We start from the raw sequence: 13,999 nt of genomic DNA on the forward strand, positions 1-13,999 counted from the left end.
AGACATGATAAATAGCTAGTACCCAGGTGCAGACATCCAGTGGATCTCATCAATATACAACCTTGAAATTCAACTGAGTAGGTACCTACTAATGCATCAATGGGGATTACCAGTTGACCTAAATTTTTCAGTAACGTCGAACCTCAGAATCGGGTAATGGCCGCACAGCACCCGTGATCGTAACATTACAGTTAAAAGTTTATATTTCTATTTCACTTCATATGAGATCCGGCTAACCCCACTCTTCCTAGTGATCTTGCGTATGCTGATCGAGCCAACCAAACCAGTCCGCTCCACATGGGTACCACCACAGGGACTCTGGTCGAGTCCACCAACACTAACAATCCGAACAGGACCATCCCCAGGCTTAGCACGATCATCCACAATCGAGCCAGGATCCAACCACGAAACAGTAACCGGCAAATCCTGCCGAACCAACTCATCAATCTTTGCCTGAATCAGCGGCTTATGCTCATTATACAAAAGTCCCTCATACTCCATACCCGCCTCTTTGGGCGTATGATTAGCCTTGAGCTCTTTCATATTCGGCATGAGAATCTCCATTGCAACGCCGATAATGTGGCCGGCCGTATGAAGCCGAGAGTGGTAGTCCCGTTTGGCGCCATCGACCGTCTGCACAACGCTCTGGCCCTCCGCGAAAGCAGTCGGGTCCCCGTTACTAGGCTTTCCGAAGTGAATGATTTTTCCGTCTGGTGTTTTGCGGACCAGAGACACGGTGAAGCTGGGTTCTTGGTTTAAGGCGGCGATGGTGCCGGTGTCGCTAAGCTGGCCGCCTCCTTGGGGGTATAGGATTGTTTGGCGCACTGTCATGGCTGATTCATCTAAGCTGATGTTCTTGGCTAGGTCTTGTTCATCCTCGGATAGCGAGGAGATGGGTTGATATGTCAGGATCTCTGTAGTCAGAGTTCTCAGAGAAGCGTCATGCAGGTATACTGCCTCTGTGGGAAATGCCTAGATTGATTTAGTGGATTGAATTTGGAGAAATCTAGATTTTCACATACCATGTCTTCAATTGGGGGCTTTTGTCACGCTGTATTACCTGGTCTGCGTTTTTTTTTTTGGTTCTGGTCCCTGGAGAAAGGAGACCAGTTGTTCCCGCACTATGTGGGCCCGTGGGGGCGTGTCAATGGAAGGGCGGAGTACTGCGCCTAAGATATCAGGCACCAGTGGGGTTATCAAGCTTAGACTGGTCGCTGTTGACCAGAAACAACATAAGTGCCCAGAGTATGAAAAAGCAATAATGTATGAACTGCGGCGGCCGATAGGATGGCCTCTATCGGCCGCCATACCCCAAGCTGAGGTGACAGAACTATTTACTGTGGTTATAACTTCAAGTTGGTATGCAGTACTAGTTCTTGACATCATTCTCCAGTTTCATGAGACAAAATTAGGGCATGAAAGGTCGGTTTGAAAAGGGAAAAAGAGACTTCGTCATGAATCAAGTTTAAGATGATATTGTGTAGAATGTAATGTCTATCGCGTGTAGTATACAAGTGTCTATGTAGTGCTGAGTGTCTTCAAAAGATAACGCCGAAATTTCGTAATGGTGGAATGAGTCAAGATGATACCGCGTGAAGCAAATTATACCATAAAACCATTGTCAAGCCAGTGTTTCATGACCAGCTTGCCCTCACTGTGGCTTTCCTTTTGAATCCGATGCACGATCGCTGCATGGCTATGTCGGTGCTTATGGATATAGACAGGATACTTGCGGAAACCCACGTCATTCAGAGAATCAATGATGTCGAATTGGCCAGGTGTCAATGCAAGCTTGGGGGATTGAGACGCCACAAATCCAGCTTCTGAAGACTCGGAGTCGGTAGATGAATCCGAATTGAATCTGTTGGACTTCATTCCCTTCCCCGTATTCTTCTCATGGGAGTCAGAAGCCTCGAGGTCAGAACTAGAGAGATAGGCAGGCTCCTGTCGAGCATTGGCACTCTCAAATACTTCGTCCATGACGTGTTGCATATCCCGCACCAGTAAAGGTACTTTGTACTTCCCAAAAAGCGCGCCGTTTTTGCCTTCCACGTGAAGCCGAATTCGTTTCTGGCTGCGGAATGTTTGAATGGCGGCATTGATGCAGAACAGTGTGGAAGCAGGAGGCAGCAGCAGCAGAATAAGCAGATAGATTGGCATGTTTTGTAGAAATGCTTTGCTTTGCTGCCAAGCTTCGGATGCACAAGTCTCGGGTTCCTTGGGTGTGAGCGGTAGCAGGAACTCTTCAGGATCAATGATCACTTGTTCATAGCCCTCAACATAATTAATATTAATTTTTTCGAGGTCCCGGAAAGGGTTTGTTTTCGTAAAAAGGGTTGTGTAAAATGCCGTGGTACGATCGTTCACAATATTTCCGTAGACACTTCGATTTTGGAATCTCTTCAGTCCCTGAATGAAAATGCTCTCTGGGTCGGCGAGAATGCTAAGCAGGGGTCTTCCAGTATCGCGGAAGGAATCGACCATGAACAATTGTTGGCCGGAAATCGAGACCAGTCGAGGGCCTAATCCATTCCATATGCTGTCCCATACCCCCTTAAGGGGTGTTCTCACTCCAATATGTGGTGAGGCAAATGTAGTGAAGTTCATTGGTTCCACTTTATCCAGCCATCCGTGGGCCTGAAGCAACCCAATGGCATATCGAGCGACCAGACCCCCCAAGGAGTAGCCAACAACGCTAATTTTCGTAATCTTTTGCCCTTTGGCCTCCAATTTTTGCAGGGTGTCTTCGATTTCATGCACGACTCGTTCGCCACCCACTTCGACTCCATCATAGGTGAAGTTGCCGCTATTTCCTTCTGGACATAGAATGTAAAGGTGATCTTCTCCATATCTCTCTTTGAGTGCTGCTGCCATGTAGTCAAGGTGTGCTGGCTTACCCCAGAGCCTAGTCAAAGAGCAGGTCAGCTTGTGTCCATTCCGACGTCATCCCAAACCAAGGGAACCAAACATACCCATGCACCAGGACACAGAGGTGGTCGGCTTTGGTCGGAGCTTCGGTATCTGACATTTTTGCAGTATGTGACGGGATTATTTGCAAAGGGAAAATTAAGAGGCCAGGCTGACGAAATAAAAGGCCATGTCTGCGCTCGTCGGAGTTAAGGCTGACTCTAAGTTCCTGTATCCGATAAGGCCGGGCGATAAGACCAGTCTGCATTTGCTTGTGGCCTAGACTTTCGGGTGTCTAGTTTGATTTGGTTTGCATTCCAATCTTCAGCAATCGACTGCTTGGCTTCTCCTACAACATTCACTTCCATTTGTCTCTCCTGCTTCTTTAAAGTGACTTTTTTTATTGTTGATTTCTTTTTTCAATTTCGCCCGAAAGGAAGAAGGTCTAATATATCTTCAATTAGGACCGTGCTATCTCGCAAGCAATCGGTGATACTAATGTCCGCATCCCGAGCTCTATGATTTGCAAGTCATAACAACTGGAAGGTTGCTTGCTTCTCTGCACCTGGACCAAGCTGAAAACATTCCCATGAAGTCTATCGTCATTTTTGAAAGTCAATCATGATCTCTTGATACAGCTTTGAGCAATATCTCATCATATCACACAAAACATTACTTTGTACTTGAAGGGTCTAGCTCAGAGCTCTTCAGCCGATAATGTTCACAACTCTGGGTTTGTTCAATGGGGTTCCCTGTCCTCAGGTCAATCAATGCTGCCTCATCACTTGCATTTTCTCGCACACCGCACAGACAAGCACTCTGCCTATAGTTGTGAAACGAGCTTCTAGCTCAGTTGACGATGAGCGTACCACTAAAAGGCTAAAGGTCGACAGCGCCACCTCATCGTCAGGCTCAAAGTCAATATCATCTATCCATGTGCCTGTTCGAGAGCACTCAAGACACCCACCAGTGGCTGTAACTGAAGCAGACCAGAAATCTCAAAGCGTCAAGCCAGATATTTCCAGACTATCATCGGTTTCTCGGAAAGTCTCTCCTCCGCCAGGGCGCACAGCTTCTAAAACTACGAGTCAAGAACAAAAAGCTCCGGCCACTTCTCAACCGAGTACATCTTCCCAACTTCCTCCGCGAAAGGTGCCAAAAGAAAGTCTCAATCCTCGCATGCTTCCCAAAGCTCCAGCAACTCATGCGGTCCGGTCGGCCATTCTGACCAAGCTGCATTCCGGCATGTCAGCACTCAATGAGAAACTTGCCAAGGACAAGGGCAGTTCAAACAAATGCTTCGTCCTCAACAAAGATGAGCTTGTGACAATGGCCCTGGATGAGGAGGAAAAGGTAGCCAAAGATAACCCAGGGGTTTACTCCAATATCATCAAACTTCGGATCGTAAAATTGACGAAGATGGGATTGGAAGAATGGGCTCAGGAGGTAATGGCTCATCTGAATTCCCGGTACTACAAGATCCAACCTGTCCAACCCAATACGCAAAAGCTATTGAAGCCTATCACTACGGGTCTCTCAATGAAGGAAGAAACAGCTCTTGCAGTTGCACTTGTCACACCAGTGACCGGTCTTGAGGAGTTTGGCTATGTCACTAAGGCACCCACCCAAACGGAGGTTGAAACTGCCAAGAGGGGCGTCATCGAGTCTAAGGGCTGGGAAAAGTGTGATCGGTGCGGTGGACGCTTTCAAGTATTCCCAGGCCGCCGCGAGGATGGAGCATTGGCCAGCGGCGGTCAGTGCACATATCATCCAAGTCGACCTATGTATTCGACGCGCAAAAAAACAGACAACGTCACTGGCTCCCAAGAGGCATACTTTCCATGCTGCACTGAGCCTGTAGGTGCGTCGTCAGGCTGCACCAAGGCCAAAACTCATGTTTTCAAAGTGTCAGAAGTAAAGCGCCTTGCGTCAATTCTCCAGTTTGAAGAAACACCCGCACAACCAAATAAAGGACCCCTAGATCCTGTTTCTTTCGACTGCGAAATGGGTTACACGACTTTGGGTTTAGAGCTCATTCGTCTGACTGCTGTCACCTGGCCGCAGGGTCGTGATATCTTGGACATCTTGGTCAAGCCTATGGGTGAGGTGCTGGACCTCAACTCACGCTATTCGGGTGTCTTCCCTGAGCATTTTGCGTCTGCCATTCCTTATGGCACTGCGAATGCCAAACAAGAAAATAATGGGAAAGACACCAAACCTCTGGAGGTAGTTGATTCCCCTGCTGCGGCGCGATCCCTTCTGTTCACATTTCTACAACCTGATACACCTTTGATTGGCCATGCAATCGATAATGACCTCAATGTTTGTCGAATCATTCATCCTGTCATCATTGACACCGTGATTCTCTACCCTCACCCAAGAGGCCGGCTGCCCAGTCGCATGAGTCTCAAGGCCCTGGCACAAAAGGTTCTCGACCGTAACATTCAAATGGGAGGAGATCAGGGTCACGATTCTAAGGAAGATTCGATTGCTACGGGTGACTTGGTGCGGGTGAAGGCAGGCGTTGTATGGAAAAGATTGGAGGCGAAAGGATGGAAGTTCCAAAATAACAATCTAGTTGCTCCTCCTGGACAAAAAGTTCAGGATGTGAGAGAAGCAGCACAGGGAGGCGGTGGTCCCAAAAGGAATAACCCAGGCACCACATAGCATACTACTACATACTAGTACTAGTACTTTGAATACTGTGATTTCAGCGAATGACATTAGGACTTTTTACATGACGGGTTGATTTGAGAATTTATTCCACTAGAGATGCGCCCTTCTACGGCAAATGTCTGGACAATCTACGATCTCTAGTTGACGGTATGCTACGAAATTTGACTGCAAAATGTGTGAAGGGTATAAACTTTTTTTGATTTCATAACCCAATTAAGGGCTAGTCTATCCCGACAAATCCACGATCCAACCTTCCACGGCTCTCACACTTTTGTCCGGCAAAAATCACAAGCCAAAGAGGAATGCACATAATCCAGATGGAATCGATCGACAATCATCATTCAAGAGTTGGTCGAGGGTTTGAATATTTATTCCTCATCCTCCTCAGCCTCGTCGTTGACGACGTTGTAGAAGCGGAGCTCGTAGACACCCTTGGAGGTGGAGACGACACGGAGCCAGTCACGGAGCTGCTGCTTCTTCAGGTACTTCTTGGTGCTGTAAAGAGAGAAAAGACTCCAGTCAGCAAGACGATTCAATTATGTTACCGAGAATTGGGTGATTATCAACGTACAGGTACTTGAGGTAACGTCCGGAGAAGGGGATGTGAGCAACAACCTCGACCTTGCCGTCACCAATGGAGTTGATGGCGACGTTGTCACCGAGGTTGCCGACACGGCCCTCGACCTTGATGCGGTCGTGGAGGAACTTCTCGAAGGCAGAGACATCGAAGATCTTGTCGCTCGCGGGCTGCGAAGCGTTGATGATGAACTGTAGTATATTGTTAGTTTCTCCGGCTTGAAAACATCCAATTGTATTGGAGGTTGATTTTTTTTCTTCGTAGATTGCAGCAACGTACCTTCTGGGTGACCTTCTGGGCCTTGCGACCACGGGCCTATTACCGGAAAACAACTGAATTAGCCTACTGCTCCAACATGTCGAGTTCCCCAGTGGTAGTCGCAGCAGATCATGGCCACGAAGAAGTCTGGACAGCCGAATAGATATTCCAATATTCGGCCGACATCATTTTGGGTGGTGCATGGGTCTGCTGCATACAGCCAGTGGGGAGGAACAGCAAAGCGTTCACGGGGTGTCTTTCAACGTACAGCAGCAACGGGAGCCATTGTGAATAGATGGGAGGGGATGGGGACGGAAAAGGGTAAGGTCGCAAAGAGGTAAATATCCTGCGCCGGCGTGAGAGATGGTCGGAAGAAGATCTGTCGGGCTTCGTGGTGGAGCCCTTAGTCGAGCCTGCAAAAAAATCCAAAAATTACGCCGACGTGGGCTGCGCTTATCCCGTTTGGGTCATATTAGGGCTGGGGCTCACCGTTAGTCACAGGACTCCCTAATGAGGTGGCGGTGAGGTGCAGAAAATGCAGCAGGGTTATCACATGACCCGGTGGCCCCACTCTTGTTTGCTTGTTTGCTTTGATGATGTAAGCTAGAGACGCGCACGGTCCCCTTACTTTTGGGTATAAATACTTTGTTCCGCTCTCCCCCATTTCCTGTTTTCTTTTTTCTTTTCCAGCTCTCTTTGCCAATTGGCTTAGATCAAGTGTAGTATCTGTTCTTTTCAGTTTAATCTCTGAAAGTTTCCTACGGGAAACACATTGATTATTCCCATTTTTGGATCTCGCAACCAACCTCTGTGCTTGCGCATGTTGGTCGCACAGTGTCATCGGGCTTACACTACCCTCGATCGACGCGAACTCACTTTTTCATCAACTGATCGGCTTGCCCGGTCGCTTGGAGAAGAAGTTTAGTCTTGTAGAAAATAATAAATGCGTCATCGTACCCAGTAGTATTGAACGGCTTTGTTTACGTGTAGCGCGTAGCGCGCGCTAATGCTGTGGCTGTGTACTAAATATGTCCCTTCACCTCTCTTCCAGTCTGTACTGTCTAGTGGCTGCCCAGGCCACATATGCTAAACCTTTATTTCTCTGCTTGACGATCGGCTAGTTCCGAAGCTACTTTAATATGATCTACAAAGCTTCCAAAATCTTCTACTGCGACCTGTCCCAGCGTCCTTGCCCCGCTGTCCAACAGAAACCCGTCTTTGACTACGTATTTTTTAGAAAACAAACTCTCACAGCAGTTCATGGAAATGATCTCATTCAATCGTGGTATTGTATTGTATTCCCATGTCTTCAATCTTCATTCTCCGAAATCGCCAAGTATTGATTGTGGGTCGTTCGAAAAAGGGACTGTTTACCAGCGGCCACTCTCCTCCATGCGGGACTCGTAGGCCTGCTTGGCGTGGTGCTTGGCCTTCTCGCGGTCGACGAAGTCCAGACCACGGGTCTCGACCTCACGGTCAATGAAGGCACCGGCAAGACCAGCAATGATCTCCTTGGCCTTGGCGTGGTTCTCGACCTTGCCTATAAAAGATGTCAGTCCATGAACTTTGGCGACCTGGGGTGGAATTCCAATTACCCTCACGCTCCTCGTGCTGCTCGTAAGCCTTCATGGCCTCGTAGGCGGCGGCACCGCCGATGAGCTCGTGGGACCACTTGGCCTCGTGGGGGCGCTGGGTAACCTCCTCGTGGGCGCGGGCCTCGTTGCTCTCCTCTGTGATAAGTGTGTTAGGCATGGACAGTCTTTCATGTGTAGAAGGATTGTGTGGCACATACCGTGGAACCAAGCCATTTTGATAGATGTGATGTGATTTGGGGGGGTAGAGAGAAAAGTGTTGCGGATGAAGAGAGTGTAAGAGAAAGGGAGAGACACAAGCCTTATAACCCCTCCTCAGCCCCGCGCCACCCTTGTGAAACTACCTTTTCCAGTGATTCGGTCCATGTTTTGCCAAGCTTAGCGAGCTTTGTCTTTGGGGCTTGTTTTGATTTCAGAATGGCGCATCGAATAGTACGTATCCACTATACCTCTTTGGGCCTGTGGGCACCTTCAGATCGGGTTTATGATTGGAACAGCAAAAGCTTTTCCGTCTCCCACTCAATAATCCCCAATATTCTTTCGCCTTCTGAGGCTTAGACTGTCTTGGCCCATAGTTTGTTGAGGCGGTGTCTGGCACCACTCGCCGGCTTAGAGCGGAAGATAAGACAGACTTGAGGTGTCAACCTTGGAAACATTAAGTGCCTCATAGATTACATGTAAACAGGTTTCAAGCCTACGCCTGATAATGTAGCACAGGCATCTACTAGATAGTACCTACTACGCCTTACATAGTACTCTGTGCGTACTATGGATGTACCAAAAGGTCAACTGGTAGATCTTGGGCATCTAAGTGCATCCACGACCTTCCAAGATCGCAATTGGAAGTGCTCAAGTAAAGGGGTGAACAGACGAGCATCAGAATGTTGACCCGAGTAGTAAACATTCAATGTCCAAGGGATCCACAACCGTGTTGGAGGTGGTTCCAAGGTTTTGGACTAAATAGCCGCTGGTAACTCAGTGGAACTTCCAAGGTTTTTAATGTACAGTTCCAAGCACTTGAGCACTTGACTGCAGACTGGTGCTGTTCAATGTTGGTCATTCATTGAATCAATTCCAAGATGTTTCCCAAAACCGCTCCAACAGTATGGATCTCCAGTTGGGCTTGGAATAATCCACATGTAGGTCTAGTTGACAGCGCCTGTATATGTATGGTACTACAAATAATCATTTGTACATGGGTCAATATATTTGGAAATACTGGTGCCTTATTCCCGAGGTCAGGACCAACCTATTTCGATATCAAGCTGCATAGTAGGTATATAAGGTTATTCTGGAATCTTCGAATCCTGGTTGGGGAATTTGCGAATGAATATTCAGGTGAGTGGACGGGCAGTACATAAGCAGTTCCAGATGCGCATGTGATTTTATGGTGGGGGGGATTTGTAAATATATGTGGGCATCCATGATGGATGGATGAGGCCTTAGGTGCCCAGGTGGGTGACAACGAGACATTTGCGAGTTGTAGTGTCAATTACGAAGCACCCAGTAAGCGCAATTGTTCAGCCTTTTAAACCTCCAATAAATGCCAAATATTGAATTATCAAAAACCTCTCGAAATCCACTTAACTTTAGTACTGTAGTCTGTCGATCGGTCGTCACCTGACCCTATCGCGGGGTGCTGCGATAAGCTCCAGCTTCTCCAATTTTCACCCGTGAGTTTGACCGAACGCAGTACTATCTCTCAGTCACAGAAACAGCGCCATGGGTTCCATTGTTCTGCCTCACTTGCGATCAGCCTGGCACGTTGACCAGGCCATTTTATCTGAAGAAGAGCGCCTTGTGGTCATCCGGTTTGGCCGCGATCACGATCCCGACTGTGAGTTTCTTGTACTGTTCTGCCGAGGTCGCGACACTAATTCCTACCGACTAGGCATTCGTCAAGATGAAGTCCTCTACAAAATTGCCGAACGAGTGAAGAGTGAGTCCAATCACGGCGTTTTACCCCAACGAACGAGTCCTAACATCAACACCCACTAGACTTCGCCGTGATCTACCTCTGCGACCTCGACGAGGTACCCGACTTCAGCACCATGTACGAGCTTTACGACCCGATGACGATCATGTACTTCTATCGAAACAAACATATGATGTGCGATTTTGGTACGGGTAACAACAACAAGTTGAACTGGGTGCTGGAGGACAAGCAGGAGTTGATCGACATCATCGAGACCATCTACAAGGGCGCAAAGAAGGGTCGTGGTTTGGTCGTCAGCCCAAAGGGTACGTCCCCCAATCCAGCTTTAAGCTTGTGAATTTGGGCACACGCTGACAATTATGCAGATTACTCGACCAGATACCGGTACTAAACGAGGCCTCTTCGGCACAACGGCGGCTTCGGGTGATGTGTGCTCGACGGCACACCCCCAATTCATGATGTTTACGATTACGATCGCTAGAAATAAAAAGAGAGGCGAAGATCAGGAGATCTCAGGGGGATATGGGAGCTTTGATAAGGAATCGATTCTGTCCACGACTGTTCATTCAACCAAATTTATGGGCCTGCTGATGTGCGCTTAGTATGTACAGGTATATCCGGACTCTAAGGCCATAAAAACATGAGCCGACAGAGATCAACAAGTAAAAGAGCTTCATTCAATTTAAGCATTGACAAGAACGTATTGATCAAACAAGTAAATGCACCGTAGATAAATCTTATCACCTTGCGCGACTCTCAGTCGCTTCAAGGTAGTCGTATCTTACAAGATCATCAATGATTCCTAGTAGGTAAAGACAGCAGAAATAAGGAATAAACTGACTCTTTAAGTTTCTCGCAAGCCATTTTGTCCTCGACCAATCGATTCACCAAGCACTTACTGCTTGTTCAACGTTTGTTGATAATAGTCGTTTTTGACGTAACTCTCAACTCACCACGACCACCAATCACCCACCGCAACACTTTCTTCTCTCATCGCTTGATCATCCCCCATCAACCTTCACCCAATCTAACGCCAAAATGATCGACCAACGTATTTTCGAGGATCTCCAGACCAAGATCGACGAGGAGACCACCGTCCGTGACGTGAGTTCACCAAGAATTCTTGCAATCCGCGTATAGCGAAATTCTTCGCGTGCCAAGCCCAAGCCGAAGCTCAAGCTCAAGCACACCCGCTACACGTAATATATGGCCATCAGACAAATCTGACAGTGATTGTTCAGGAACTACACGACATTGTCCAGACTCTTGCACGAAAGGGTACATTTCACTTCGCACCTGATTTCAAGGCTCGAATTTTCTTTTCTGAGATATGACGAGTCCCGCCAACACGGCTGCAAAATTGATTGGACGCTGATCGTGTTTTCTTTAGGGCGCTCTACACAGGCAATTCTCTCAAGGGCACACTCTACCCCGACCGATCAGAGTAAGTAGATCGTTTCGATATATTTGGAAGCTATTCCTGACCTTGTTTGGTGTCGCGCGTTGTGTTGTGTGCCGCCAGTGACATTACACGATAGCTTGGATTTTTTACGAACTCCAACATAATAACTTGGCTAACTTGAAAAACACAGTCAAATCTGTCCTTGATGATGCAACTGCGGCAATTATTGCCCAGAAGCAAGATGTCGCCCGGCTGAAGGCTGTGGCAGACAAGCACCCATTCTACAAGTACAACAACGTGTGGTCACGAGAGTTGCAAAACCTGGTGCGTTTTCCCGTGCCTGACAAATTGGAAACGGCGATTAAGTGTCTCGATTTAGGTTTCTTACGTTGAGCTGTGCGCTTGGCTTGGTGGACTTCAGGAGCACAAGGGCCCTGACTCCACCTCGTTCATGACTATTGAGGACGTCGGAAAGTTCCTGGAGGGTATGTGGACATTCTACATGCATGAACCAATAGAAAACGGGCAAAGAAAGTGATAAGAGGTGATACTGACAAGTTTTCCAACCGCAGTCCCTGTCAACCTGAAGGAGCAAGATGCCTTCCACCTGACTATTGAGGAGTACCTTCTGGCGCTGATCTCTATGGTTGAAGAGCTGGTAAATATGCAACCATTTATTCCTTTACCAGACAGAACATGGAATGGCTGATTTGATTACAGTCTCGTCTGGCTGTCAACTCTGTGACTCTGGGTGACTATGAACGCCCCACCCAGATTGGCAACTTCATCAAGGAGCTCTTCGCTGGATTCCAGCTGCTGAACCTGAAGAATGACATTCTTCGCAAGCGAAGCGATGGAATCAAGTACAGCGTAAGTCGATTCTTTTCAATCGTCTCATATGGAACGATGGAAGGTGCTAACGTGTCTACGATAAACAGGTCAAGAAGGTTGAAGATGTGGTTTATGATCTTTCGTTGCGCAACCTCATCCCCAAGGGCGGCGCTGCTGTTTAATCGTGATATAACCGATTTCTTCAGAAAGAACGGCGAAGAAGCCTATTGCCATCAGAATTTGATGAGGCACACGAATGTCAGTGGACAAGCGTTCTAGGCAATCTTTTCTTTCGACCTAGCTAGCAATAATCATATATTGTCTTCCAAGGTCCCCGTGAACAGCAGCTATTACTTTTATCTGTGGATGACGCTCCAAGTTCCTACGATTTGAAGATGTGCTAAATCTCAGTTTCAGACCCATCTTGTAGACGGATAATCGTATTTAGTAAAGGGGATACCGAAATTATATAAACCCAATCACAAAATTATGTATACATTCCAAAAAAAAAAACAAAATAAGAAAAATTGGTATCAAAACAGCCTCATCCCGGATATAAAGCAGAGAGGGACATCCAGCTCACATCAACTGAGCTTGCTTACTGCTTAGAAGAAGCAAGAGTACCGGCCTTCTTGGCCTTCTCAATCTCCTTCTCAATAGTCTCCTGGAGACCCTCGGGCTTAGTCAAAGACGAGTAGCGGGAGACAACCTTGCCATCAGCGCCAACAAGGAACTTCTCGAAGTTCCACTTAATGCGCTTCAGACCCATAACACCGGGCTGCTGCTCCTTGAGCCAGGAGAAGATGGGCGCGGCCTCGTTGCCGTTGACGTCGATTTTGCCGAGCACGGGGAAAGTGACACCGTAGTTGAGCTGGCAGAAGGACTGGATATCGTCGTTGGAGCCGGGGTCTTGACCGCCGAACTGGTTGCAGGGGAAGCCGAGGATCGTGAAGTCTTCGGGGTATTTGGCCTTGAGGGTTTGGTAGAGCTTCTCGAGGCCCTCGAACTGAGGGGTGAAACCGCACTTGGAGGCGGTGTTCACGACGAGGACGACCTTGCCGTCGAGGGAGCTGAGGGGGAAGGGAGCGCCCTTCTCTGTTGGTAGAAAGTGGTTAGTGAATGAGTTCTTCCAAGTCTTGAGTGATTATGGCGCATGGGCAGATGGATCATGGAGCCACCGAGAAGGCGCAGCTCATCTGTCGCAAAAAGAGCTGAGAGAAACAGGGGGAGCGGTATTGTGAATGAGACTTGTGGGGGACGTACTGTCAACGGGCTCAAATTCAAAGAAAGAGGTGGCGGAAGACATTCTTGCGGTTTGGGTGGTGAGGGGTGAAGAGAAGATTAGGTGTTGCGGCCGAGGCTGAAGAGGCTTGGAGCTGTGTTGGAGACGAGAACTCGATGACGTCGTAGAGTAGTAACGGTCGCGAATGATACGGGGAGTGAGCCAAGACTTGGGATAGGAGCGACGAAGGATGGTGCGCAGGTACTGCTTTTGTATTGATTGCATTGAGAGAGACTTCGAGAAAATAGGTACCAGTCTTAACAGGCAATTACCAATGATCACAGGTCCAGACACGGAGCCTTGAAGGGCCGGCGGGGTATCCCTGCAGCCGAGCCGATCCCATTCAATCCAAGTGCTCTGATTGGTTGATCTGTGAACGCTTCTTGCTTTTCTGTTTGGGCAACTTCTTTTTTTCTTCTTCTATTGATTCTATGATCCACCTTCAAGTCCCACTGATGCATAACGTAAAGCTTATCCGGTCTATTTGTGCACAAAATTGGCACGGGTAAACGAAAACGATGGATGGATTCGTGTACAA

At 47.9% G+C, this 13,999-nt stretch overlaps 8 protein-coding genes across 8 annotated transcripts; 3 read left to right on the forward strand and 5 right to left on the reverse strand.

Moving 5' to 3' along the window:
- Window positions 1-207: 207 nt before the first annotated feature.
- On the reverse strand, window positions 208-1,025 carry N7466_009060 (uncharacterized protein; the record flags this gene model as incomplete). The annotated part of the gene is made up of 2 exons (XM_057168449.1): window positions 208-972; window positions 1,023-1,025. 2 exons carry the CDS (start codon window positions 1,023-1,025, stop codon window positions 208-210), a joined length of 768 nt encoding a protein of 255 aa, XP_057019080.1.
- Window positions 1,026-1,602: 577 nt separating this feature from the next.
- Window positions 1,603-3,028, reverse strand: N7466_009061 (lipase ROG1 family protein; the record flags this gene model as incomplete). The annotated part of the gene is made up of 2 exons (XM_057168450.1): window positions 1,603-2,905; window positions 2,973-3,028. 2 exons carry the CDS (start codon window positions 3,026-3,028, stop codon window positions 1,603-1,605), a joined length of 1,359 nt encoding a protein of 452 aa, XP_057019081.1.
- Window positions 3,029-3,624: 596 nt separating this feature from the next.
- Window positions 3,625-5,574, forward strand: rex3 (putative RNA exonuclease Rex3; the record flags this gene model as incomplete). Its single annotated transcript, XM_057168451.1, has 1 exon — window positions 3,625-5,574. The coding sequence occupies one exon, from the start codon at window positions 3,625-3,627 to the stop codon at window positions 5,572-5,574; it is 1,950 nt and encodes a 649-aa protein (XP_057019082.1).
- Window positions 5,575-5,951: 377 nt separating this feature from the next.
- N7466_009063 (60S ribosomal protein eL22) lies at window positions 5,952-6,704 on the reverse strand (the record flags this gene model as incomplete). Its single annotated transcript, XM_057168452.1, has 4 exons — window positions 5,952-6,078; window positions 6,155-6,351; window positions 6,440-6,475; window positions 6,687-6,704. 4 exons carry the CDS (start codon window positions 6,702-6,704, stop codon window positions 5,952-5,954), a joined length of 378 nt encoding a protein of 125 aa, XP_057019083.1.
- A 1,084-nt stretch (window positions 6,705-7,788) lies between these two features.
- Window positions 7,789-8,226, reverse strand: N7466_009064 (DUF3759 domain-containing protein; the record flags this gene model as incomplete). The annotated part of the gene is made up of 3 exons (XM_057168453.1): window positions 7,789-7,958; window positions 8,014-8,148; window positions 8,211-8,226. 3 exons carry the CDS (start codon window positions 8,224-8,226, stop codon window positions 7,789-7,791), a joined length of 321 nt encoding a protein of 106 aa, XP_057019084.1.
- A 1,506-nt stretch (window positions 8,227-9,732) lies between these two features.
- Window positions 9,733-10,337, forward strand: N7466_009065 (DIM1 family thioredoxin-like protein; the record flags this gene model as incomplete). The annotated part of the gene is made up of 4 exons (XM_057168454.1): window positions 9,733-9,847; window positions 9,902-9,949; window positions 10,009-10,251; window positions 10,312-10,337. The coding sequence occupies 4 exons, from the start codon at window positions 9,733-9,735 to the stop codon at window positions 10,335-10,337; spliced, it is 432 nt and encodes a 143-aa protein (XP_057019085.1).
- A 647-nt stretch (window positions 10,338-10,984) lies between these two features.
- N7466_009066 (translin) lies at window positions 10,985-12,361 on the forward strand (the record flags this gene model as incomplete). The annotated part of the gene is made up of 8 exons (XM_057168455.1): window positions 10,985-11,050; window positions 11,188-11,224; window positions 11,337-11,390; window positions 11,539-11,672; window positions 11,728-11,833; window positions 11,921-12,006; window positions 12,069-12,218; window positions 12,287-12,361. 8 exons carry the CDS (start codon window positions 10,985-10,987, stop codon window positions 12,359-12,361), a joined length of 708 nt encoding a protein of 235 aa, XP_057019086.1.
- Window positions 12,362-12,777: 416 nt separating this feature from the next.
- N7466_009067 (glutathione peroxidase) lies at window positions 12,778-13,686 on the reverse strand (the record flags this gene model as incomplete). The annotated part of the gene is made up of 2 exons (XM_057168456.1): window positions 12,778-13,274; window positions 13,443-13,686. 2 exons carry the CDS (start codon window positions 13,684-13,686, stop codon window positions 12,778-12,780), a joined length of 741 nt encoding a protein of 246 aa, XP_057019087.1.
- Window positions 13,687-13,999: the final 313 nt, after the last annotated feature.

The sequence above is a fragment of the Penicillium verhagenii genome (genome assembly GCF_028828195.1).
Source record: "Penicillium verhagenii strain IBT 33310 chromosome Unknown utg000008l_segment0_segment0, whole genome shotgun sequence".
NCBI classification, from domain to species: domain Eukaryota; kingdom Fungi; phylum Ascomycota; class Eurotiomycetes; order Eurotiales; family Aspergillaceae; genus Penicillium; species Penicillium verhagenii.